The sequence below is a fragment of the Pseudonaja textilis genome, chromosome 3, assembly GCF_049901715.1.
Source record: "Pseudonaja textilis isolate UNSWEBS1 chromosome 3, rPseTex1.2, whole genome shotgun sequence".
In the NCBI taxonomy this organism is placed as follows: Eukaryota; Metazoa; Chordata; class Lepidosauria; order Squamata; family Elapidae; genus Pseudonaja; species Pseudonaja textilis.
In genome coordinates, this window is record NC_141992.1 from 144,308,471 (window position 1) to 144,333,653 (window position 25,183).

The window sequence follows — 25,183 nt, forward strand, 5'->3', positions numbered from 1 at the left end:
GGCTGCAGGAATCCTGGCGAACACCAGATAACAGAAAAGTAAAAATTAGTGAGCCCATAAAGAGAGTAGATTAAAAAAAAAAGTAAGACTCACAGAGACATACTGTGAAAATGGGGGGAACGTGACTCCAGATATTGGAGTGGGCAATCTATGGCCCCTATGTGGCCCCCAGATGACCTTACACAAGTAATTGTTATACTAAATATTATACTGTATGTATGTATGTGCATATACACACCTTCAAGTTAGTCTTGCCTCCTGGGAACTGCCTGGACTAGTCCCAGCAATTTTCTTGACAAGATTGCAGAAGTGCTTTAATGTTGCCAACCTTATTTGTAGAGCTGAGAGAGTGACTGGGCCAAAGTCATCCTGCTAGCTTTGTTCCTAGAACTCACAGTCTCTGAGTTTCCACCTGGTGCTTTAGCCACTACAGTTGACCAAGCTAGCACTCTACATTAGTAGTAACAGCGACGTCTGAAGAAGAACCAGCTTAACTCATTTGTCTGGTGTCTTATTTGCTAGTCGCATTATTCTAGGGGTATTCAAATAAGCTCTAGCGGTTTTGTGGCTGTTTTGTGAAGATCATTTCAATTTTTATGTTATGTTTTTATCAAATGGGACATTTCTTAAGGGCTGGGTGGCGCGTCTTTGAAAGTAACCTAAAAGCAGATATAAACAAGAGTAACAAATTATTCAACTTATTACAGTTATTTATTTGAATTTCCCAAATCATATCGCTCAATTAAGAAAGCTGTGGTGGCTAAAGATAGTATTCCCCACCCCCCCAAAAAAGATACAGACAAGTGATGTCCCATAAATTAAGAATGCTTTGACATAAGGTTGTTATTTTTAAATTATAAAGCCATTCTAAGGTTTTTATTATGAAGCCAGTTTTAGGAATATATGACTTTGTTCAGAGCAATGGGAACAACAGCTTCAGGCCACATAAATGGAAGAAACAACATCTAAAAAGCAGGGATGCCCAATCTTAGCAATTTTAAGACTTGTAGATTTCAACTCCCAGAATTCCCCAGCCAGCCATTTCCCCATGCTAGCTGGGGAATTCTGGGAGTTGAAGTCCACAAGTCTTAAAAGTTGCCAAGTTTGGACACCCCGGCTTTAAAGCACAGGTTAGTAGTGCTTGAGTAATCAGATCAATACTTAACATGTCGTTTAAGGCAAGGCAATTACTGAAAGCAAATGAGAGATCCTAAAATATATTTCGGGTTGTATGATTTTCCCCCACCTCACCCCACTCAGGCAATCCCAGAACTCCCGTTTGTTAAGCTATTGGTTTTACTGGTCAAGCTACCGTGGGCGGAGCGGAGCGAATTTATTTATTTTTTATTTGATTTGATTTATTTGATTTGTCAATCGCTTACAAGAGAATAGGTATAAGTATCAAGATGAGTAGGAATACAGGAAACAGGGACGAATGAATGGGGACAATAGGACAGGGATCGGGAGGCACGACGGTGCACTTATGCGCGCCCCTTTGCTTTTATATCGCTATCCGGGATCCAGCGAGAAGAACGTCAGCTCGCAATACAAGAAGGCAGAGAGAAGCGATCCCGTTTCTTTCGGAACACGTCGGGACGAAACCAAGGCGGCGCGCCCAATTGGCCGCTCATTGAAAGAGAAGCCCGTCCGCACTACCAGGCGGGCAGGTCGGAAGCGTCCCTTTAAAGGCGTCGCTTCAGCCGGTCTGGATTTCCAGAGGCAGGCCTGAACTCCCTTCCCCACCTCCCAGGCACGTGAAAACTTTGTCGGGCGAGAGGAGCCGCCGAAGAAAACCCGTCCGAGAGCCGCGGCAGACAAAAGGAGGAGGAGGAGGAGGAGGCACGACGTGGCCGGGGCTGGTGAAGAAGGCTGCGCTTTCCCCGAGCCCCCCTCCACCACACACACACACATACCAAATCCCCACCGAGGCGGCTCGCCGGCACTCTGGAGCCGCAGGGCGCCGAACCTCGGGGCAGCCGGGCGCTCGCCCGGGAAACGTGCGAGCCTCTGCCGTCCGCGGCTCCGGCACCTTTGGACGTAACGTTTGCAGGGGAGCTGAGCTGCCGACTTCGCCTTTGGCTCCGAATGACGCCTTCGAAAGCGGCTCGGGAGCCAACTGAGGTGGGCTGATGGATGCCGCCGCCGCCGCCGGCTGCTGCTGCTGCTGCTGCTGAGGCGCGGGTTAAAAGCGGGAAGCTCAGCGGCCAGGCGCCCGTCGGTGCGGAGGATGCCCGGGTTGAAGCGCTTGCTGAGAGCCAGGCTGGGCTGCCGCCGATGCTCCGCCGCGCAGTGCCTCTTCTGGGGAGCCTGCTGGACGGTAGGGGGCGGCCTCTTCGCCTTCTTCTTCCTGGCGCACGGGGGCGTCTTCTCGGGGAGATGCACGGACGAGCAGAGTCGCCGGATGCTGGCCAAGCTGGTACGTGGGAGTGGTGGGTGGCAGGACCTGGGATCTGCCCCCACATGGGACTGGGGACCTTTAAGGGCCTCCCTGGCAAAGGACGCCTCCTAGTTCTAACTGTCTCCGGCTGTTCAGGGCCACCTAGGTGTCCTTAAAGCAGGGGTCTCCAACCTTGGCAACTTTTAAGATTTGTGGACTTCAACTCCCAGAATTCCCTAGACAGCTTTGCTGGCCGAGGAATTCTGGGACTTGAAGTCCACAAATCTTAAAAGTTGCCAAGGTTGGAGACTCCTGCCTTAAAGCAAGGTCTTCAATCTTGGCAACTTTAAGCTTGGAGGACTTCAACTCCCAGAATTCCCCAGACAGCTGTGCTGGCTGAGGAATTCTGGGAGTTGAAGTCCTCCAAGCTTAAAGTTGCCAAGGTTGGAGACCCCTGCCTTAAAGATCATTCCAGCAGCTTGAATTTGCAATGGGTCCTTCACTTTCTTTTCCTCCAGAGTTTGGTGAGAAATTACTCACCCAGGTGGGAGAATCATTTTCTGCGCCTGTAACTCTGAGGGTGCCACCTTTCTCCTGGCACCGTCCAGGATGTGGAGCCCTTGGTGTCCTCTTGAGCTTGCTTGTTTTCTTGCTTTCTTTCTCTTGTTACTTTAACTAGGGAACCTCATCAGTGCTAGTCTTCCAGATCTGTTGGGTCACGATTTCTACAATTCCAACCCAGAAAGATACATTCTGGACCCGGCTGGGAAAGGTTGTCTTCAAGCAAAGAAGGTAGAAGTGTGTCATTGCCACACTTTTGGATTACCCCTCTCCTTATGGGTGTGTCTAACGTGAAGAGTCACAGCCACGGATGCCTTTTGTAAATTTTTATACGAGCAGCATCACCATAACGCATAGAAATGCAATGTCAGTGTAATGGCTTGTGCTGCTTTCCCTCCTGGCTAGTCCAGATATAGTTCATTTCAGTCCTCAGGGTTTCCAGCCAACCCTTCTGAAGGGTATCAAGTTGGAAAAGGCTGGACTATAACTGGGAAAATCTGGACTGGAGTTTCCATTCAACCATGCAGTTCATTCACTAATAAAGGAGAATATTTGCAGCTCAGGGTTGACATGAAGGGTCCTTGGTGCTCTCTGAGCTTGTTTGTTTTCTTGCAGATGTTTCATTATCCAAACTAGGTAGCATTATCAGCGCTAGTAAGGAGTGCAGTTTGCTGTGAGTTTATATTCCGGGGGCCATCCACACTGACAGGGCAAGCCACCAGAATATAAACTGACAGCAAAATACACTCCTTACTAGTACTGATGATGTCACCTAATTTGAGTAACGAAGCGTCTGCAAGAAAAGAAGCAACCTCAGAGAGAACCAAAGATCCCTCAGTCCATTCACTGCACAGCCATCCTTAACTTTGAAACTTAGAGCACCTTACTGGGTTGATGTGAAATTGAAATAGGGAAATGGCTTTGACAGTCATATGTCTTTCCATGAGAATAAGAGATGGGAAAAAAAAGATAATGCATTGAATAAGTGGTACATGTTGCATGAATTGAGTGCTGCGTAGTCTAAATTATGGGTGTCCAATCATGATAACTTTAAGGCTTACAGGCTTTAGCTCCCACAATTTCCCAGCCAGCCATTTTTGGCTGGGCATTTTGGGAGTTGAAGTCCACACATCTGGCTGGGGAATTCTGGGAGTTGAAGTCCAGGAGTCTTTAAAGTTGCCAAGGTTGACAGCCCAGTCTAAATGACTGCTCTAGGATAAGGATATCTAGGATATCTGAGGAATAGGGTAAGGTATGCAACATGGCAAGAATGGCGTGCGGCTCATGTGCGGATTTTCTCCATGAAAAACTCTGACCCAGAGCTATGAACTCTTAAGAGGTAGGGTGTTATTCCTACGGTTAATAAAAGTTGTGGCAGAAATGTACAGTATATTCATCAGGACTGCAAGAGAAACGAAGATGACAGAACTAGCAGGGATGGCAAAATTGACTTGTTTGTTTAGAGAAGGATTAAAGCCATTTGCAATAAAAGTGAAAAAGTGAACTTGTGATCAATAGTTCTGATGATTAGACAGGGTAGATGATAGAAAGAAAAGCACTATGAAGTAACTTTAGAGAGAGAGCTTAAAATGTATTTGTACTTACAACTGATGTGTAGAATATTAGAAACCTTTTTCTATGGTATCTTTTCTTGCACTTTCTGTTTTCTCTTTGCTTTCTTTTTCTTTTTTCTTCCTTATTCTATATTAGTTTGCCTTTATTTTTATCTTTTTGTTCAAAAGTTTTAATAAAAGTTATATTAATAGCAACTGAGTGACCTGAAACCCCTTATGGACTTTTTGCTTAAGAGTTGCTTATGGAAATGAGGAAATTATAATGTAACCTTAGAGGGAGTGGGTAAAATATAAATGTAATTGCAGCTAAGAACATTGGAAGCCACTTCTTTTGTACTATTTTTTTTTCTTTTCTGTATTTCTTTTGCTTTATTTCTTTTTCAATTTGTTTTGTTTTTGCTCTGTTGGAGAATAGACATTTATGTAAGTCATATTGAGAACTGTGTTAGAGGGGAGCCTATACATACAACAATGAGATGGAATATTGATAATTAGTCAGTCAGATAGGTATCATCGCTTAATAATTGGTCGTGTAACGACCGTTCAGTTGGTCTTCCAAAAAAGTATTTATGACCTGATCAAAACATTATTGTGATGGTTACACATCTTCATGGTCACATGATCGCCTTGTGAATGCTTGGTAACCGGCTTGCATTTAAAGCTGTTTATAGCATCCCATGGTGACATGACTATAAGTTTCAATGTTTTTTGCTAGTTTCCCGCATTTATTTCTGGTTTCCAGCAAACCGTCCATTGCATATAATGGATTTGTTTAACAACCACTGGGTTCGCTTAATGACTGCAACATTCTTTTAGGTCCATGGCATTCGCTTCATGATCTTCACAAAAAAATGGATGCAGTCATGTGTGACCTGCTTAACAACTGCCACAACTTATGAACATAATTACATAAATAAGGGCTACCTTTAATAATTTAAAAATCTGAACCTTGTGCAACGGCTCTCCCGCTACTTTGAACCCATCGCTGTGGGCAGTGAAAGAGCTGGTTCCTTTTTCACTGCTTCCTTTTTTTAAAAAAGAAAAAAGCCAGAGAGACATGTGTTGCTAGAAAGAAAGCATGTGCTACTTAATAAAAAAAAAAAGTACAACAGGTCTCAATAAATGGCTCTCTACTATCTACATTCTCTGCTTTATGGTATGCAGGGCTTTCCACTCCACTCCACCAAATGTAACTGATTACTTTTTCACAATGCTAAATGGTGACCCAAATACGATCAGGAAGGAATCTTTTGAGCAGAGCTGGCTAAGAACTCCCAAATGTTCGATGCTCTGAATAGGAGGCCTGTGAATATAGTGCCATGAAAGGAGACAAGGATTGTAGTCCATGCTGATGAAGTTTTGCCTGGATTTTTAAAGGAAAAGGGGAGAGAGGAAGGAAAGGAGTCAGGCTGCTGGCTGATTAAGGAAAACAGTCTCTTGCCTGAAAAGCCTTTGCCACTACAATGGCATTTTTAGCCTTCTAGACAACCATTAAGTGTCAATTAAACAAGACAAGAGTACTCAGCTGATGGATCTCCCTGATAAAACTTATCTTGTCTGTTTTAAGACAAGAATTTACATTTCCTAATAGGTTGTAAAATCAACTTCGGAGGTAGATAAAACAATGACTTTCAGTGAATTTATTTTCCTTTTTGGAACTGTAATCTACTTCATGAGATGTACCTGATTTGTTGCAGTAGAGTAATTTAGCAACAGTGGAGATAGATTTTAGGAGTGGGTTCCATTTCTGGGTTGTGATAAAAGAAGCAAGATTGTTCTGTATTATATTATTATGATATAATATACGGCAACATAGTGATAAAGTTAAAAAGTTATTCCATTATTTCTATTTCTTTCCACAGTGAATTATTTTGTTCTAAAACAGGATGTTTAGGATGTTAAAATGAATGTTAAATTGAATTTGCTCGATCGGTTATAACCATCATTTATTAAATTCATATGCTACCTGACTCTCAATGACTCTGGACAGCTCACAACAATCAAAGAAATTACAATAAAATAAATAAAAGATGGGAAGCATGATGGTCCAGATGGAATGGAGGGAGGGGCTCACTCTCCCTTGGGGCGGGTTTCATCGAGATCTGGGGAAACCCCAGTGGTGGATTAAGGCTCACTGGTGCCCTAAGCCAGAGGTTTCCAAACTTAGCAACTTTAAGACTTGTGAACTTCAACTCCCAGAATTCTCCAGCCAGCTATGCTGGGAGTTAAAGTCCACAAGTCTTAAAATTGCCACGTTTGGGGGCTCTGCCCCAAGCACTGACAAATCCTGGTGCCCCCCCTTTGTACAAACGAAGTACTGTACTGTACAAACGAAGCCATATTCTCAACTTTGTGGTGCCCCCTTTGGGCTTGGTGCCCTAATCATGTGCTTAGTCTGCTTACTGGTTAATACACCACTGGGGAAACCTCAATCCAGAGGCATTCATTGCTAAGGAGAAGGTGCACTTTTGAGATCCTGAGAGATGACATTGTTTAATCAAAGGAACCTGGAGTGTGCCAAGGACCAAACTGGCTAGGCAGATGTTATGGGAGACGGGTGGTCCCTCAAGTAACCAGGCTATATGCCATGTACATTTGCCACTATAAACATTTTAATAAGCAAATGTTATCTGCTATGTTTCACAATTGTTCCGTTACACATTCCCTGGAAAGAAAATTATGTTAAGGCTATGTCTTGTTCATCTTATATTTCCCTAATTTTAAGAACTGCAAGGGTGTTAGCGTGTAAAGTCAAATAACAGATTAAGCTCTGTTTCTTGTTTTCTTTTATCAAATGGAAAAGTAATTTTAATAAATATCATTCTATTATGGCAACTACCAGTTGATGACTATCAATGTCCCTTGTGTGATACATAATAAACTACAGCGAATAGTATGCTGTGGCAGCAGCTTTGTCGATTTTGTGGAAATGGAACAATATTGATATTACCAAGTTGGGTAATGAACCATTTGCAAGAAAACAATCTAGAGCACCAAGGACCCCCCAGTTCAACCCTGAGTTATACATATCCTCTTCTATTGGCAACAATACTGCATATTTTTCTTCTGACAAGCAGCTGGGAAACTTCAATAGTTCTGAGATATAGGATATTTCCCACAGAGCTGCATTATAGCCCCCAAAGGATTTGGAGCCATTGAGCCTGATTTGAGAATTGCATTTTGCATTCATCATTGAGCCTGCCTCTGCACTAATTTCAGAAGGAGAAAAGTTATTTATTGCTCATCCACAAGCCAGATAAGACAGTACTGTGCTTGGGTTTAAGCCAGTGGTTTTATTGCCCTTGAAGAAACCAAATTGTCTTATAACCAAACAGTATAATTTCAGCAATTTCTGATTAATCCCTGAAAAGGTTTGCTGATTTTGACTGCTTGTAATTTGAAGTAGTCATTAAAGTTATTGCATTTGTTTGTTACTTAACTTTAATATTGGGGGAAAAACTATTATGTTGTTTTAATAGATGTGTTTGGATTAAGAATCATGGAATTCACCTTCCCCAAAGTTGAAAAAGTCATTTTAGAACCTTCCATTGATTAACTTTTGACTTACTTCAAGTAAATACTAGGGAAACTACTAGCAGAGCTCCTACTCATATAATACTAGCTGCATGAATGTATATCTTTATGCAAAATCAAGGTTATTAAATAGATAAAATTTTAGAAAGCTTGCATGCAAAACAAATTTTACAGATGTAAATATGAAAATTTTTAACATTAGATGTTATAAAAAGTTTTCTTTTTAAGTGTTTTAATATGCACATTATGTTCCTTTATTGCATTACGTTTTATTAAGCCATTTAAAAAGAATCTATGTGCATTCCATTATTCACCTCCATTGGATCTGGTTACAGGGTTTCCAGACCTTTCAACATCTTTGACTCTAGAGAGTTATGAGGTATGTGGATTTGTTCTTGGAATAATCTGGGGTCATGTCTTCCAATTTGCAAATTTTGGAAAATACACTTAAATAGGATTTCCCAGCTAAGATGGATGTGCATAACTTTACACATGGCTAGAGTGAAAGAACTGAGAAAAGAATACAAGAAACTGAAAGTTTCATCTGGAAATGGGCTGGAGAAGTTTGAAAAGTTCTCGCAAAGGTTGTATTTTCTGCAATAAGCATTTCTGAAGGAGCCTGGTGCAGTGGTAGGTGGGAAATTGTTGACTGAAGTAAAGAGGAAGGTCAGAGGAAAACAGGAAGGAAGTTGGTATAAGCAGGGGTAGGATTCTACCAGTTCGCACCTATTCGCTAGAACCAGATGTTAACATTCTAAGCAGTTCGGAGAACCAGTTGGTAGAAGAAATTACTGGCCTAGTCCTATAAGGAAGGCAGGAAGGAAACATTCTGATGTTGCTTACAGAAACTGCCTCTCCGTTAACCCTTATTACATTCTTGGCAGGACTAGGCTTTCTGTCTCTAGAACTTCTCTGGAGCTTTTTTCTCCTCCTTTGCTGGTACTTTGCTTGTGTGGAGTGACCATTTAGTTACAATGGCACTGAAAAAAGTGACTTATGACCATTTTTCACACTTACGACTGTTGCAGCATCCCCACAGTCATGACAGGCCAGGCAAAGAGATGTGTGCCTCAGTGAGTGATATTGAGTTGGCCACGCCCAGCCAATAACATGACCACCAAGCCATATCCACCCAGTCACATGACCACCAAGCCACGTCTACCACCTAAGCCACGCCCACAGAACCGGTTGTTAAAAAATTTGAATCCCACCCCTGGGTATAAGGTCTGTTCTATCTGACTGTTTAATTTTTGGCATCTTCAAATCCACATCAGCGAGTGTCTCCTTCAGAGGTGTGCCCAGAATAAACTTTTGCAGCTGCACTTTCTTGAAGGACTGAATGGATATGGTTATACAGCCTGCCTGTGCTTATCTTAGAAATGGAAGGATGGAAACAATTATGAGTAGAAGAAGGGACTGGCAGGGGAAATCCTCTTTGTTTCTTCCATGAATTTGAAATGACTACATAACTACAGACTTTCAATCTCCTTTTAAGCTTTTGCAGTCATGAATTATGGAATATATAAACCACACAAATATATTCAGCTTCCATCTCTTTGTTCAGGGATGTGAAGTTAGTTTAATAATTGCAGTAAAGAAAGAGGCTGTTGCTGTGATCTAATCTTTTTTTAAAATCATTGTTTTCTGCATTTATTGGGCTTTGTAATGTTAATAGTTCGAATGCTGTGTTTTATAAGGAAAAAACACCAGTTCTAGTTCACATTCACTTTTTATCATGTGAAATTTGTATTGCATTGTACTGAAATAATTAGAGTTGTTGACCTTTATGACTTCAACTTCATTCCGTAGGGTATCATCACACAATATTAGGTAACCAGGATCCACTGTTCTGGATAGAAGAATGTTGGATTGCAACATACCTCTTTGGAGTTAATGCAGATTCAACAATATCTAGAAGGCCACATCTTGCCCATATTTTCATTCATGTCTTACTGATTTTTATATATTAATCACTGGTTTTCAACATCATGTACACAAAAGTTGTACATTTTATCCTTTCCCTCACCCATGTTAATACAGCTGCATGATAATAGAGCTCCCAATCTGGTAATCCAAAGCCCCCATTGTTTTTGGACTCTTGCAACATTTTCAATCTTATTCATGCTTGCCAAACATGTTTCAAAATTATAGTATTTAATTCATCAAAGTATTTTTGTACTATTTTTATTGGGACTCTTTGGAACAGGAAAAGATTTCTGAAGAGGTAGTTTTTAGTTTCTCTCTATGAGATTTGAACTCTTAACTACATGGTGATTAGCTAAGAGGCCAGGTCTTCGTTCCAGAGGTCTAAAACTGGGCTTTCATCATGAGCCAGAAAAGCTACAAAAGTTATGATTTGCTGTAAAACAGACACAGTTATAATTTACCATGAGAAACGACTTATTATTTACTGTGGGCAAAGCTTGTTATCACAGCACTAGCCTTTAATGAGGCAACCGTAGCTTTCTATGCTTATTTCTTTTATAGTAGTTTTCTTGCTTATTGCTCAGTCAGTATTTCAGGAAAGGCAAACAGAAAGGGTTTAAAAATTTCCATTCGGGCCATCACCATTCGGGCCGTTTTTGCTTCCTACAGGATGAAATATATCCTATGAGGCCTGTCTGTGGATGGAAAGACTTAAAATTCAATAATTCTCAAAAAATACAAATAACGGCCAGATTCGGAATGCAGACCTCCCAACATTTGTGATAAATCAATTATTAGTCTTCATCATTTATCAAATGCCAAAGCTTTGAGAAAAGAAGCTTGCTTTGATCCCTACCACATTATCATATGTAAAAGAAATCCCCCCCCCCCCGTAATGTGTAACCTTTTAAATGACTTAGTTCAAAAACTAAACCTACAAACTTCCTCCATAACCAAGAGCCAAGAGTAAAACTGTGGAGATGTTTTTAAAGACCATAACTATAAGGTCACACTGCTTATTAGTTATAAACTATTCAGTACAAAGAACATTTTCAACCTTATATAATGCCCAACCTTCTGTTTAGACTCACACTTTAGCAACACTATTCTGCCCTTTCAAGAAAAAAAACTGTAAAATTAGATAAGAAGAGAAGAGAAGAATCAATGGTTTTCAAAGTGCTTGGAACATTTTACTTTCCTACCATTAGCCTTGTTTGTTTGTTTGTTTCCATTTTTCTGCAGTGTTTTGACTACGGGACGGGCATGTTGACTGGAGATCTTTGTGAAGACTTATGTGTGACCAAGACTTTGACCTATAAACGCTGCCTTTATTATAACCAGGGGAAGAAGGTCATCCAAGCTGACTGGAGAGGCCACCCTGTGATCCTAAAATCAAAAAATGAAATATTCTCTAGCTACCACGGTCTTGGCTTTTTGGAAGAAACGGAATCACAGGGAATTCCAGAAACAGAGCTGCTTCTGATGGTTGCTTTGGAAGTCAAGAACACATTGGGTCTGGAACTTCCTAACAAAACTGTGGGACCTTTGTGGAAGAAAAGAAGCCCACATTGGAAAGCACAGCTGGCTAGTTTGTGGGCTTTACTCCAACAGGAAGAGTACATTTATTTTAGTGTTTTGCAGGACATCAGTAAACACGTTCTAAGGGTTATCGGTTCTTGTGGCCACTTTTATGCAGTGGAATATCTGACAGCCGGACATGCGTGGCACAGTACCCTTTTCTCCGTGGAAGATGCTGTTGGTGCTTCCCTCTCTGGGATTAAACACAAGGCCAAAGCCATCATCCAAATTGCAATCAGCTTCTTGGATATGGTGAATCATTTTGACAACGACTTTTCTTATCCTCTTCATCTCTGTGATATTAAGCCGGAAAATTTTGCCATCCGGAATGATCTGACGGTAAGTTAGGACCAGCTTTTCATAACTAAATATAAAATTCACTAGCATAAGGAAAGTTGTGAGCACCAGCATGTTGAGTGGGGATCTTTGTGAAGGCTCATGTGTGGCACAGACTGTGACCTATAAACATTGCCTTTATTATGATCAGGGGAATAAGGTCATAACAAGGAAACTTCGTGTTCTTCGTTGAGAGCAAAGCAACCGTTTTCTAAATATTGCCAGCATTATATATTGAAGCAGACTATGAAATTTTGCTATTTAAAACTCTGCCCTTTATGTTTGTGCTGTTCTAATATTCTGCATTTGTTAAGAGTCTCTTTTCCTATGCACTGTTCTATAGCATCAGCAAGAATTTTCTGGAATATATCAGCTATTTGCAAAAAAATAGTAATGGCAGATTGAATAAGTAGAAGCTATGCAAAAATGTTGATCTGCTTCTGTTTCAGATTGCAACAGATCAGACTTGCCTTCTACCTGAATATCTGACCACACTTCTCTTGTGCTTTCTTCTCCTTCCACCCACGCTTTTAGTCTCATATAGTCATTAAAGTTTCTTGACTTTGGGTTCCCACCATACCTATATATGTTTTTACTTATATTTTTAAAATGCATAAGTACTTTGAACAGAAGCTATCACCTTGTGCAAAGGGGATACTGGTTTAGTTTTATAAGAAATATTTTTTGGAGTTCCAACATCAGAAGCATATAATTACGAAGGTGAAAAAGAGTGAAGGTTCTCACTTGTAGATTTCATCTCCTTGGAGATAGAAATCCCAGTCTCCAACTTTTTCCAAAGATACTATAAATGTACAGCCTGGATGGCAATTGGAGAATGTGTATTACAGTCACGTGCCTACAGATGACAGTGACAGAAACCTGCATAGTAGTGATGGATAATGTTAGTGTTAATTCCAGAAATAGTGGAATAGTGTTAATTCCACAAATGGATGAAATAAAAATCAAAAGTAAATGAAGGCACTGGCTCTTCTTTCTCCTCATTTATCTGTTCTGTAACAACACTTTTTTTTACATGCACTGATCTATCTGCAACAAATATTATCAATTTATCCATTAATTGTGGAAAACAGCAAAGTGATTTAAATTGCTTCCTTTTCTTGTGCTGTTTCCCATTCTACCTTTTTCACACCCACACAATTAGGCAAATACATGTACAATCACGTACCCATTAGTTTATCTCCATTTTGACACTTCCCATCTATCAATATTTAATCTTGGATACAATTTCCTTTGCTTCATCCTATACATTCTTCCATTCATACATTCATACAGGAGTCATACATTCATGTTTAATCCACATCTCTTCCTCTTTTAGTCAGCATACTAGGAAAGGAAAGGTAAATGAAATACCAGGAAGCAGGAAAATAGCAGAGTTTGGTATTTGCTGAGGGCCACCCTTGAGGCAAAACTAGGAAACTGCCCTCCTATGTCTGAAATGAATGGAAGAGATTTGTTTTCCATTGCATTTCCTGACAGTCTTGAAAGATACTGGTAGTTTGCAGGAAAGCATGTTATTGATTTAACCCATCATGAGCTTTTGGGGAAGGTGGAGTACATATGAGATGGAACTGAGTTCTGATCTCAGCATTAGTTTTATAAGGACTGAAACATCTATAAAAGTGCCTTCAACTCATATTTTCAGCTTAAGATAAAGGTAAAGGTTCCCGACTCTAGGGGATGGTGCTCATCTCCATTTCAAAGAGCCAGTGCTGTCCGAAGATGCCTCCGTGGCCATGTGACTGGCATGACTAAAAGCCGAAGGTGCACGGAACGCTGTTACCTTCCCACCAAAGTGGTCCCTATTTTTTTACTTGCATTTTTACATGCTTTCGAACTGCTAGGTTGGCAGAAACTGGGAGAAGTAACGAGAGCTCATGCAGTTACGCGGCACTAGGAATTCAAACCACCAAACTGTTGACCTTTCTGATCGACAAGCCCAGTGTCTTAGCTACTGAACCTAAGTTTAAAAGTTCATGCTAAGTTTTCAACTTAACTTTAAGCAAATTAATTCATTTTTGTGGCGTGAAAGCTAGCACAGCTGCTAACAGAATCAGTATTTATTTAAGTAGCAATAGCACTTAGACTTACATACCATTTCACAGGGATTTACAGCCCTCTCTAAGTGGTTTACAGAGTCAGCATATTTCACCCAACAAATCTGGGTCCTCATTTTACCAACCTTGGAAGGATGGAAGACCCAGTCAACTTTGAGCTTGGTAAGAGTTGAATTGCCAAACAGCTGGCAGTTGGCAGTCAGCACAATTAGCCTGCAATACTGCATTCAAACCACTGCACCACCATGGCTCAAGTACCTATACAGGTAGACCTTAACCAATGACCAATTGAAGTTACCATAGACTCCTCAAAAGCTACTGATGAACTTTTTGAAGATGGCCATACAGCAGCCCCTCTCACAGTCACATGATTGTATTTTGGGTATTTGGCAACCAGTTCACTTTTATGGCTATTTTCACCACCCCACAGTCACGTGACTGCTCTTTATGATGTTTTTTTTTGCCAATTTCTGGCATTTACTTCCAGTAAGGGGTGCTTGGTGTGACTGGCACTGATGATGTTACCTAGTTTAGGTAATGAAACATTTCCAAGAAAACATCTGCAAGAAAAGCTCAGAGAGCATCAAGGACCACTCATTTCAATATATTGTCCTTTATTAGTTTACTTCCAGACTCTGGCAAAAATGCCAATTAGGGAAAATTAATTCTCTTAATGACAATTGGAAAAAATGTTGAAAAATCAGCTCAAGTCACATGATGTTTGATATCTATCTGCAGCAACTTGCAGCTGTAATTCTGAGCTCAATTACAATTGTAAGTCAATTTTATTGGTAAAGAATTCCACACTGGAAAGTCCGATGCTAAGGTGACTTAAAGGTGTAGGAATAATTCAGTTTTCTATTTCTTATACCATAACATAGTCTGAATTATTAAGTGGGGAACAGATTAATTTTCCAGGATTAATCATAGTTATATGTTTACTCAAATTCAGCACAATCATCGAAGAATGCCCTTTTATGCATGCAGGACTCTTTCCAACTGACTGGAAGACATTAGCTCCTGCCACTGTCGGCACTGCTAGCCATTGCTCAACGTCATAGACACACAGTGCTGACTCAGCTGCAGTAATGTTGGTATTCATCTCACTTGTTAATCATGCATATCTATCCAAGCAACACATGTGCAGCTGCAATGCAATATGGCATAGTGCCTTTCTTCAAGAGAAGAATGAAGTCCCCTCGCAAAAGTTTGAAATGATCCCACTTACAGTTCATTGCAAAAATGAGAGAAGAGATATCAAGGGTCAGTGTGCAAAATGACTGCAGAAGGTGGAAGAAGAGAAAGAAAATACAGTAAAACTTCAGTTTAACCAGAGTTCCACTTTGCCGACTTCAGACGCAAAGGACAAAATTTCTACCTCACTTTCTAGAAATAATGACAAACTTTTGCGCCTAAAAAAGTCTAGAGAAAATACTTGAATTTGTGTTACATGTAAGATCATTTGTGCTGACATTATTTGTTTATTGAGATCTTCATGTAAATTGATGCAAATGAGGTAATCTGTGTCAGTTGCATAATAACATAATGCAAATAATGTAGGCCACATTTGTGTAGACCACAAATGACATACTTTGGGAAGTAACGAACATTTAAAAGTGAAAAGACACCTTATTCCCTCAAATAGATTTCTGTGTTATTATTTCTACTAGTATTAAAAGTATTTTTAATTCCATTTAGTAACTGGAATTTGGGCAGGGACAAGTTACAGTGGTAGTTAAAACATTAAATGATTCTGTGCATATAATCCAAGAAAAATAATAGTGTAATAGTGTAATTGCAAAATACATTTAATGAATAGTGCAGCAGACCAAAAATGCTGTTCTCTTAAAAATTAAACCAAATGGAAAGTTATAGAAATGTCAGAGAAAACAGGAATGTCTTTGACTCTCTGGGAGTTGGGTAGCATATAAATGTAATATGTTGTTGCTGCTGTTGTTCTTAATTGCTTGGTGTCAAAAAGATACTGAGACAAACGATAAAATAACAGATTAAAAAAAAACAGTCCCTGTGCTGGCATTTGGAAAAGGGAAGAAAAAAATAAGTCATTTTCAGATTTTTTTTAAAAAAAATAGGAAAATGCATGGGATTTGACTGAGGAAGGGGAATTTGAGAAACAAATGACAATCTGCCTGGCATTTTGAATAGTCAGCCTAGATTATGATTCAAATTTCTATTCATGTTTTTGTTGAGGGCTTCCTGTAATTTTGTGCCATACACAACCCTGAGAGGACTCTCTGACCAATCTGCCAGTTTTGCTAATACAAATTAATGAAGTGGCCAGCACATGATACCAAGGGAGGGAAAGGTTATTTTATTAATGCTGCATATAATTGCTTTTTGAATATGAAAGAAATCTCTCTGAAGCTTCTGAGTTATTGCTTAGCCTTCTCGTAATATTTGGACCACAATCTAAATGTGGCCTGCTTACTTGCATTCCAATAAATATATGAAACAAAAGGCAATGAACCGGTAATGTTTTCCATTAGAAGTTCTTAATGAAAGAGAAACTCAAAAGAAGTTGCAAACTGCAAGAGGAGATGTCAAGAATTACTGGTGTTCTTGAGAGCGCCTGTATCAACCTATGAAAACAGCCCACGGCTGTTTTCAAAGAAGGGAAGGGAGTGGGAATGGGTAGTTTCTCTTGGAGTTCAGGAAAATTAGAAGAACATTTCAAATTCAGAAATCTCATCTCGTCACTCAGGCTAATGGGATTTTAGATGTGGTTTTTTCATCCACTGTGTTTCTTTTTCATTTTTGACATTGATCATCGCAAGACAAAAATTCACAGAGCGTATCATTTAAAAATAAATGCATTATGAATCAGCTTTGGGATTCTTTTCAATCACACAGAGGGCTGGAAATGATTAAAATACAATAAATAAATCTGGGAAACCAGCAATATTTGGAACAGCCTCAGTCAGCTCTATTGCTATTTTTAAAGTTCTCCTTGGCCTTGTTCATACAACATGTTTAACTGGATCAGTGGAGAAAGTGGATCAATATGTTGTTGGAACTTCCAGATGAGGTGAAATGATCTCATCAACTAGGGCAATCATTTGCAAAGGTTGTATTTCCATGACTTTTTGAAAGGATAAATGTGTTTGGGTGACCTCTCCTGCCATGACTAAAACTCGTGATTTCATTGGTGTTAGGGATGAGCAAGTCTTCTTTGGGAGGAAAAAAAAAGACCAACAAAAGACTGACATGGCTGTGCTGAGTCATGTGTGGCCAGTGAATAATACCAAGAAAAGGGACATCTTAGGAGCAGGTATTTTAGGTACAAGGGTATCCTGGAAATCTGCTGGTTTTAGCTGTGGCAGAGCTGAGCCTTTTGCTGAGCCTTTTCAACTGACATTGGTTTATAAAATACTCTCCTTTCACCCACTGTAAATGCTGACATGAATAATTAGGGATAGATTTTCATATGAGCCCTGTTAGGTTTTTTTCATGGAAACCAGCCATTAGAAGCTGTAATTATGTTTTATAGTTTAGTCTGTTATAGCTCACAAGCAAATCATGTTTAATCAAACCATGACTTAAGAAGAACACATGAACCCAGTATAAGAGTAATACTTTTGATCAAGGATAAGAAATTCAAATTAGCTTGAGAATTCTCTAATCTAGAACCTAATATGAAAAGTATTGTTCATCTCTGGCTAGATTCAAATTGAGTAATTGTATAAACAAGGTTTTGTCCCATAGATTACCATTAGGTCCACAACCCAGAGCATCCTTGAGATCCTCAAGTAAGACCCATTGGATTCAAATGTGCAGCCATATGGGCATTGGGCTTTCAATTCTGAGCCTCAGCCCAACACACTTTCAAGTACAGCTAGTCCTTGATTTACAACACTTCATTTAATGATTGCTCAAAGTTACAATGTTTCTGAAAAAGTTTACTTATGACAATTTTTCACATGTATGACCACGCACTTAACAAATGTTTCATTTAGCAACAGAAATGTTAGCCTCAATTGTGGCCATAAGTTGAGGGCCCCGTACCTCTGGGGTTTCATCCAGTTCTGGAAAATAGTGGGGCAGTATCAAAAAATGTACCCAGGAATCTCTACATGGAAAAGATGTGTTCAGTCACATTCCTGGAGATGTCAGTCCTTTTGCAAAAGTACCTAAAAGTACTTTTATTTCATTGTTGAAATAAAAGAAGGATATGCCTTTCGGTGGCATTTGCAGCAAGTTCTGACAAAATGCACTTGCTTGTCATTATATAAATTCAGGAGGTGAATTCCCACACATTTATCAGTTGCTTCTCCCCAGGTGCAGAGGGCCAGGGTGTCCTTAAAGAATTGTAATAGTTGCAAGACTCACACTTACTCCATGATTTCCAAGGAAAGCTTACATCTATAGAGTAGACCGTTTGCGTTTCAGAGGTAGTGAGTGAGCAACATAAATCCCATGTGTAATTTCTCATTTTCTCTTGAATTTATCCTGCCTTGCTTTCTCTCAGAACTCGAAGCGTCCTAAAACTGCATGGGGTTTTGACTCGAGAGTAAAACAACCTAAATGCATTGCTCTGATTGCAGGTGGTTGCCATCGATGTAGACATGGCCTTTTTTGAACCTAAAATGAGAGACATCCTCGAACAAAACTGCTCAGGAGATGAAGACTGTGTTTTTTTCGATTGCTTTTCCAAATGCAATCTGAAGAATGGAAAATGTGGAGCAGAAAGAGCCAACACTAACCTTCAAGTGAGAGACTAAGTAGAAATATTTTTATTTAAGTGGCTGCATGCCTCTGCTTTAAAATCCTAATTACTGCACTGATTAAAATGAATGTATCCATGACTGGCATCTGGGCATGTTCAAACACATCAGCATAATCACTAGTCCCAAGTAGTGACTTCAAGATACATCTATAAATGTGCCCAGAGATACCAGCCACAGACAGATCATGCAAAGTCATATCTTGTCATCCTTTTTAGGGAAGACAATTAAAGATTCTGTTACTATTCTAGCCTCTGCAATAACATCTGTACTGTCAACATCTGGTGTAGCATCCTTCCACCACATGCCAGCGGTAGTGAATGATGCTGAACACGGAGCAAGGCATTTCATAAAGCGATAACATTGTATAACTTGGCAAGTTGTTCTGAAGCAGTGTTTCTGAACCTTGGCAGTTTTAAGATATGTGGACTTGGCCATGCTGGCCAAGGAATTCTTAAAATTCACACATCTTAAAACTGCCATGGTTGAGAAACACTGTCCCAGATATTATAATATGAAAGGAGAAGAATTTGCCACAGGAGTACTGTTAGTAGCCTTTTCACAACGAGTAAAACATATAGCTCCACTCTCAATAAGGAGTCAAACTATGTGTATGTGGTAAAAAATGAACCCTTACTAGTACCACTACTACCATAACTACACACAGTATTTGCATAGGTAAAGCAACAGCAATTTATGTTCATACTGTTCAGTTACAAAAGAGCTAGAGGATTTTATTATTACACTGTACAACTGGTTGCTGCATTTTTCTTCTGTGAATTGATTCACTTCATATGGAGGTGTTGCTCTGAATGGCTGATGGTCAAAAATGGTTGCCAGTGTCTCACATTTTACAATCAGTGTAAAGGTCAAATATATTAATCAGATCATGTTCTTATTTATTTTATTGGAAACCACTTCTATGCTTTCCTCAGAGTAATTCTGGAAGTTGGATTAAGTGTTTACCCAAGAGAGGAATAGGTAAAATAAAAATTTTGTTGAGTTTTTATTCCCATGGTTGGATGAAGAACTTTTTTTACTGTTTTGTGTATCACCCAGGGTTAAAATTATAATATGGGCACCTATATAAGTCTTCTAAAATAAATGATAAATAAAACAGCGGGGAAATTTGTTAGCAGACAGAAGAGAGGAAAAAAATTTAAAGCATAACCTGCCTCTAGTGCAGAGCGATACCATTTATTTAGATGCCAGAAGTCAGTTCTTTTGCCCAGATGGGATATGAACATGTTTGCATTGATTTATTTAGTGAAAAATGGGATGGGGAACTTTTCTGCCTAGGGAGAAAATTTTGTCTTTGGGTCTCATGAGGGGGCATCATAACATCAGCATTGAAGTGGGTGGACCCAACGGATTTTGAACGTTTTGGTCTAGGAGAGGGGGAATTAAAAATTGTCCTTAAGCCTCCACAACTTTAAGTTGCCCATGAAACCTCCAACTCCCCAGTAAAGCAAAAAAACCCTGAGATTCATCACATTGGCCACCGATGGGGCTTGGGGGCGGGGGGGCGCTGGCTGCTGGTTGTTTCCCTTGCCAAACAGTGCATAGATTTTTCTCTGCCCAAGTAGAGTGAGTCACTTATATAAAAATTGCTCTGAGCCAAGATCTCATTATAGAGTGGCCCTGTCATGGTCTGTGTAGTGTTTATGTGTCAGATTTTTATTTTATAGCTCTTATTGTGAAGCTCTTTGGGCCGTATAGAGCCAATGGGAATTTAGCAGCATAGGAGCCTTAAGAAATCAAAAAATACATCCATAAATTGCAAAGCACAACAGGACTGAACAACTCAAGTGATTCTTCAGTATAAGACTCTGTTTTTCTTCTTTTTCAATAGGTCATCTGTGATAAAATATTTCGCCCCTGGTTCAGTCTAAATCTCGGAGGATCAGCCGTTTCCTTTCCCATGCAGCTGCAGTTACAGGAGGCTGTGCATGATTGTGCACAACCAAGGATCAAGGATATTTCCAACATGCAGAGCAATTCTGCAAATTCTTTTTCTCAGCTATACAACTTGTTCCAAGTTAGCCAAAAGGAACTTCAGCAATCTAGTCTAGCAGATTCATCGGTTATGGTTACCCAGGAAACATAGCTTTTTCTTTCTGCTGTTGCTGAATTAAATTATTTTCTACTTATTTTTTTATTTTACTTTATTTTGAAAACCACAACTGAGCTTGCTGTATATAGATTAGAATGAAATCCTGATTTAAGAGACTTATCTTCAGTAGACTTTGGATACAGTGAACCAAATTTCTATTCGGACGGCTCCCCTGAAATAACAGAAGTCTGTTTCACATAGATTTGTTCTTATTGATTTACACTAATTTTAATTTACACTAAGTTTATTTTAATGTTATGGTACAATACTTTGTTATTTGCATAATGATATCATTATGCAAGTGATGTCAATCACTATGAAGATGTACTTTTGTATTTATCAAGCATTGGAAGGAACAAACATATCTTTTTTTCCTCAAATGGTCCATTAAATTGAGGTTTAGCTATATTAATTCTTTCTGAAATGTGGAAAGCAGTAATATCAGCCAAACTAATACAAGACTCAATCATTTACATTTCGAAGTGTTTAAGGGAGGAGAAAAATAGAACATCTTAGTAATTTCATTTTACTTCTAAAATGAATAGTTGAGGATGTGGCTGAGTGTCTAATAAACATGCTCAATGAAGATATTTGCAAAGGTAGTGTATCATATTTTAACAAACAACAGTTTTGAAATAAATTTATCAGTTACAGCCTCCTTGTTGCTCATAATTAGGTGAAATTATTTTATTAACAAAGTTTAGTGATAGAAGTGGAGTAGAGAATAAATGCAATGTCATTTTGTTGTTATATCTGGACTCGCAGGTTATGTTCTCTGTTTGAGTGATGCTGTAACACTGATGGAATTAACTCGCAACTTTATGAAGGACAAATACATATATTTGACACTGTTTACTAGATTGTAATCCCAGGATAGCTTTAAATCAGGAATGACTTGTTATATGGCTGCAGTCTCTTATGGTTAACAGGTTTGAGATGGCATGACGTTGGTTGGGGGACCAAAACTCAATGATAAAATCATGTTTTTTTCTCCCTCTCTAACATCCTTGCCAATTTCTTATTTTCTTCAATATCCTCTTTCTTTCCCAGTTTGCAGTCCATAAGTGAAATAACTTTTAGCATCTGACAAATCTTTTCCAAGTGGTTTTTAAAATTAAACTCTGTGATGAAGTTGGATCCTCCTTATTCATGATTCTGCCTGCCTGTATTTTTCCTCTTATTTGAACCTTTTCCTTTGAACTGTATATTCCACAAAAGCCATGTCCACACAATGTGTTAAACTATAGTCTGACTGAATTGAATGAATTGCAAATAGCAAGGTTGCCATATTCCAGGAAACTAAAATCCATAGTTAACAACAGTAACTAGAAAGATATCCACAAAGATGCAAAACACATTTTAGCTAATTCTGTTGCCCTAAAAATCTGCAGTTTGCAGATGACCAAATGGAGGGACAATGAAAATTATATGGGAGAAAGTGTAACCATGAACTATTCACTTAGAGGAGGCATTTTAAATTGTATCAGCAAAATGAACTGCAGCTTGATGCCTATTTTTCAGACTAAATTTCATTGCTTTCTTGCTTCTGCAGCAGTTTTTCACAGATCTAGACTGCAAAAGTCCTGATGATCAATAGAGACCTTTGAGAATGTTGGTCTGATTTTTGCATCCTTAATCTGATAGCTCTGTTAAGAGATGCTGAAGAGGAATCAATTCACACTCCATAGTATGCTACTGTTTTTCTTCTTTGGCATGGCACCACCATGGTGATGTATTGACCATATATACGGTATATTGATAATAAGGATGGTGAAGCATCATTATCTCCTCTTATTGTGTCCACATCTTGTGGTCCTGCTTTGGGTGACACAAGCTTTCCTGGGTAAGGATGGTTCAGAGAACCGTTTGTAGGAGCATGCAGAAAATGTTTCCCAGTACTGTCGATAAAATCACTCACATTCATTCTCCATTCAACACTGGGTTTGTTGCAGATCATATGGAGAAACCTTGGGAGGAGCCTTAGGAATGCTAGGAACCTACTGATCCTGTGGAAGTGGATGAGGTCCTTAGGGCTGTGAGCCCAGCCACTTGCTCTTTAGATCCATGTCCTTCCTGGTTGATTAAAGTGGGGAAAATCTATTCACAATCACTGTTACCTTAGTCACCTTCCTTTTGGATTTCTATAATGTGCTCTACATGGGGCTGCTCTTGAAGAGTATCCAGAAACTTCAGCAGGTGCAAACTGCAGTAGTGGGAGCAATTTGACAAGAGCAGTAAGATTACACCTCTGTTTCATGAGCTGCATTAGTTGCCAGTCTACTCCATCCAATTCAAGGTGCTTATTTTGACCTTTAAAGCTTTTCATGGCATCGAGACCACTTCTCTTTGAATGCACCTGGTCACCCTGTCAGGTCTCTGTGTCCGGCTGGCTATATTGTGGCTTCTGCCCAATGGTAAAAGTGAGAAAAGACACTGACCAGGATATGAATCATCCCTAAGTATCTTCCTTACGCTGCTAAAACAATGAGACCTGGTGATGTCATCCAGTGGTGTTAGGGGGTAACCAATGGTTTCTTGTGCTGAATTTATCACTCTCTGTTGTGCCTTCCTGTCCGCAGCTGTTGAGCCAGTGTACCATACTGTTATACAGTATGTAAGGATATTTTCTATCACCGATATAGATCATCAGCTGTTGTTCCACCTGATTTTTCCACAGGACTCTAAGGAAATGAAGTCTGTTGAGCCCTCTTAACCATCAGGGACATGTTGCATTTCCAGGTGAGGTCTTGACTGATAAGCACTCCCAAGAATTTAAAAGAGGAAACCCTCTCCACACAGCCTCCCTTAATACACAGTGGGGCAAGTTCCTTTCTGTGCTTCCGGAAATCCAGCACCATCTCCTTTATCTTGCTAGAGTTTAAATATAAGTTGTTTTTTAAATATCATGTGGATAGCTTCTGGACTTCTGTCTTCTATGCTGATTCATCCTCTCCAGTTATATGACTCAGCACTGTTGGATCATCTGCGAACTTCATTATGATGTTGAATGGATCAAAGGATATGCAGTCATGTGTATACAGAAAGTACAAGCAGGGACTGAGTACACAACTCTGAGGGGAGCCTGTGCTGAGTTTCAGGGTGGAGGATGTAAAAGAACCCAACCCTTACTATTTGTGGACGATCTGTCAGGAAGTCTTTAACCCAGTCATAAGTGAGGGGAGGGAAATTCAGGTCAGTCAGCTTTTCAATGAGGATGCTTGGTAAGATGATATTACAGGCCAAGCTATAGTCTATAAAAAGCATTCTGACATAATCCCCAGATTTCTCAAGGTGTCTCAATGCAATATGTAGAGCAGTGGCTATGGCATCCTCTGTTGACCTGTTGCTTCTATAAGAAAACTGATGTTGATCAAAATTCAATGGAAGACAGGACCTGAGGTGTTGTGAGACCAGTCTGTCAAAGTACTTCATCACTATAGACGTCTGTGCAATGGGTCTATAGCAGAGGTGGTATTCAGCAGGTTCTGACCAGTTCTGGAGAACCGGTAACAGAAAGTGAGTAGTTGGGAGAACCGACAAATACCACCTCTGACTTGAGATTTTACAGTATCCTTTCCGTGCCACACCCACCAAGCCATGCCCACAGAACCGGTAGTAAAAAAATTTGAATCCCACAACTGGTCTATAGTCATTCAGGCTGTTTATAGCTGCTTTCTTCGGAACTGGGATGATTGCGGCTGCTTTCAAGCATGATGGAACTCTAGCCAATTGTAGGGAGATATTAAAGATCCTTGTGAAGACCCCTGTTAATTGGTTGGCGCAGGTTTTTACCACTATCCCCAGCATCCCGTCTGGGCCTGCAGCTTTGTTGGGATTTACGGCCTTCAGCACAGCTCTCACTCGATGTGCATGCAAGGTGAGTGGCTAGAGATTAGAGGGCCTTTGGGCTAGAGCCACAGATTTACAAGTCTATTAATCTCAAAGTGGGAGAAGAAGCTATTCAGCTCCTCCACCAGCATGGCATCAGCATTGGCTGTTTTCATCATACTGCCCTTGTAATTGATTAGATGTTGTGGCCCCTGCCATACCTGTCTTGAGTTACCATCTGCCAGATGCTTCTCTACCTTTTGTTTATATTTCTGTTTAGCCACCTTGATGCCTCTCCTCAAAATTGCCCTGGCCTTGTTGTATTCATCTTTGTTTCCTGCCTTGAAGGTGGAGTTTCGGTCTCTCAGGACCTCTCTCTTTACAACATAGACTGTCCTATTGAGAGTGGGGGATGGACATGATGGGATTCTGATCATTATTTTACAATGGAAATAAAGATTATCGACAATTGAGCCCAGAAGTTTGGTCGTAACTTATTCTGGCTGTAAATTCACCACGTGAATGACTCAATTTTATGA

General features: G+C 39.8%; 1 protein-coding gene across 2 annotated transcripts; it reads left to right on the forward strand.

Moving 5' to 3' along the window:
* The first annotated feature begins 1,330 nt into the window (after positions 1–1,330).
* DIPK1C (divergent protein kinase domain 1C) lies at positions 1,331–25,117 on the forward strand. Of its 2 annotated transcripts, XM_026699166.2 has the most exons (4): positions 1,331–2,416; positions 11,215–11,889; positions 18,524–18,688; positions 20,556–25,117. In XM_026699166.2, exons 1-4 carry the CDS (start codon positions 2,228–2,230, stop codon positions 20,808–20,810), a joined length of 1,284 nt encoding a protein of 427 aa, XP_026554951.1. In that variant the 5' UTR covers positions 1,331–2,227; the 3' UTR covers positions 20,811–25,117. The 2 variants fall into 2 exon arrangements, with proteins under 2 accessions (XP_026554951.1, XP_087787135.1); XM_087931009.1 differs by lacking the exon at positions 18,524–18,688 and having other exon boundaries at positions 1,948–2,416.
* The last annotated feature ends 66 nt before the right edge of the window (positions 25,118–25,183 follow it).

Excerpts from the sequence above, each read along its gene's own strand:
- DIPK1C (XM_026699166.2), top strand. The coding sequence starts at position 2,228 with ATGCCCGGGTTGAAGCGCTTGCTGAGAGCCAGGCTGGGCTGCCGCCGA. Across the intron at positions 2,417-11,214 it reads GCCGGATGCTGGCCAAGCTG|TGTTTTGACTACGGGACGGG; the intron begins GTACGTGGGAGT and ends ATTTTTCTGCAG. Across the intron at positions 11,890-18,523 it reads CCATCCGGAATGATCTGACG|GTGGTTGCCATCGATGTAGA; the intron begins GTAAGTTAGGAC and ends CTCTGATTGCAG.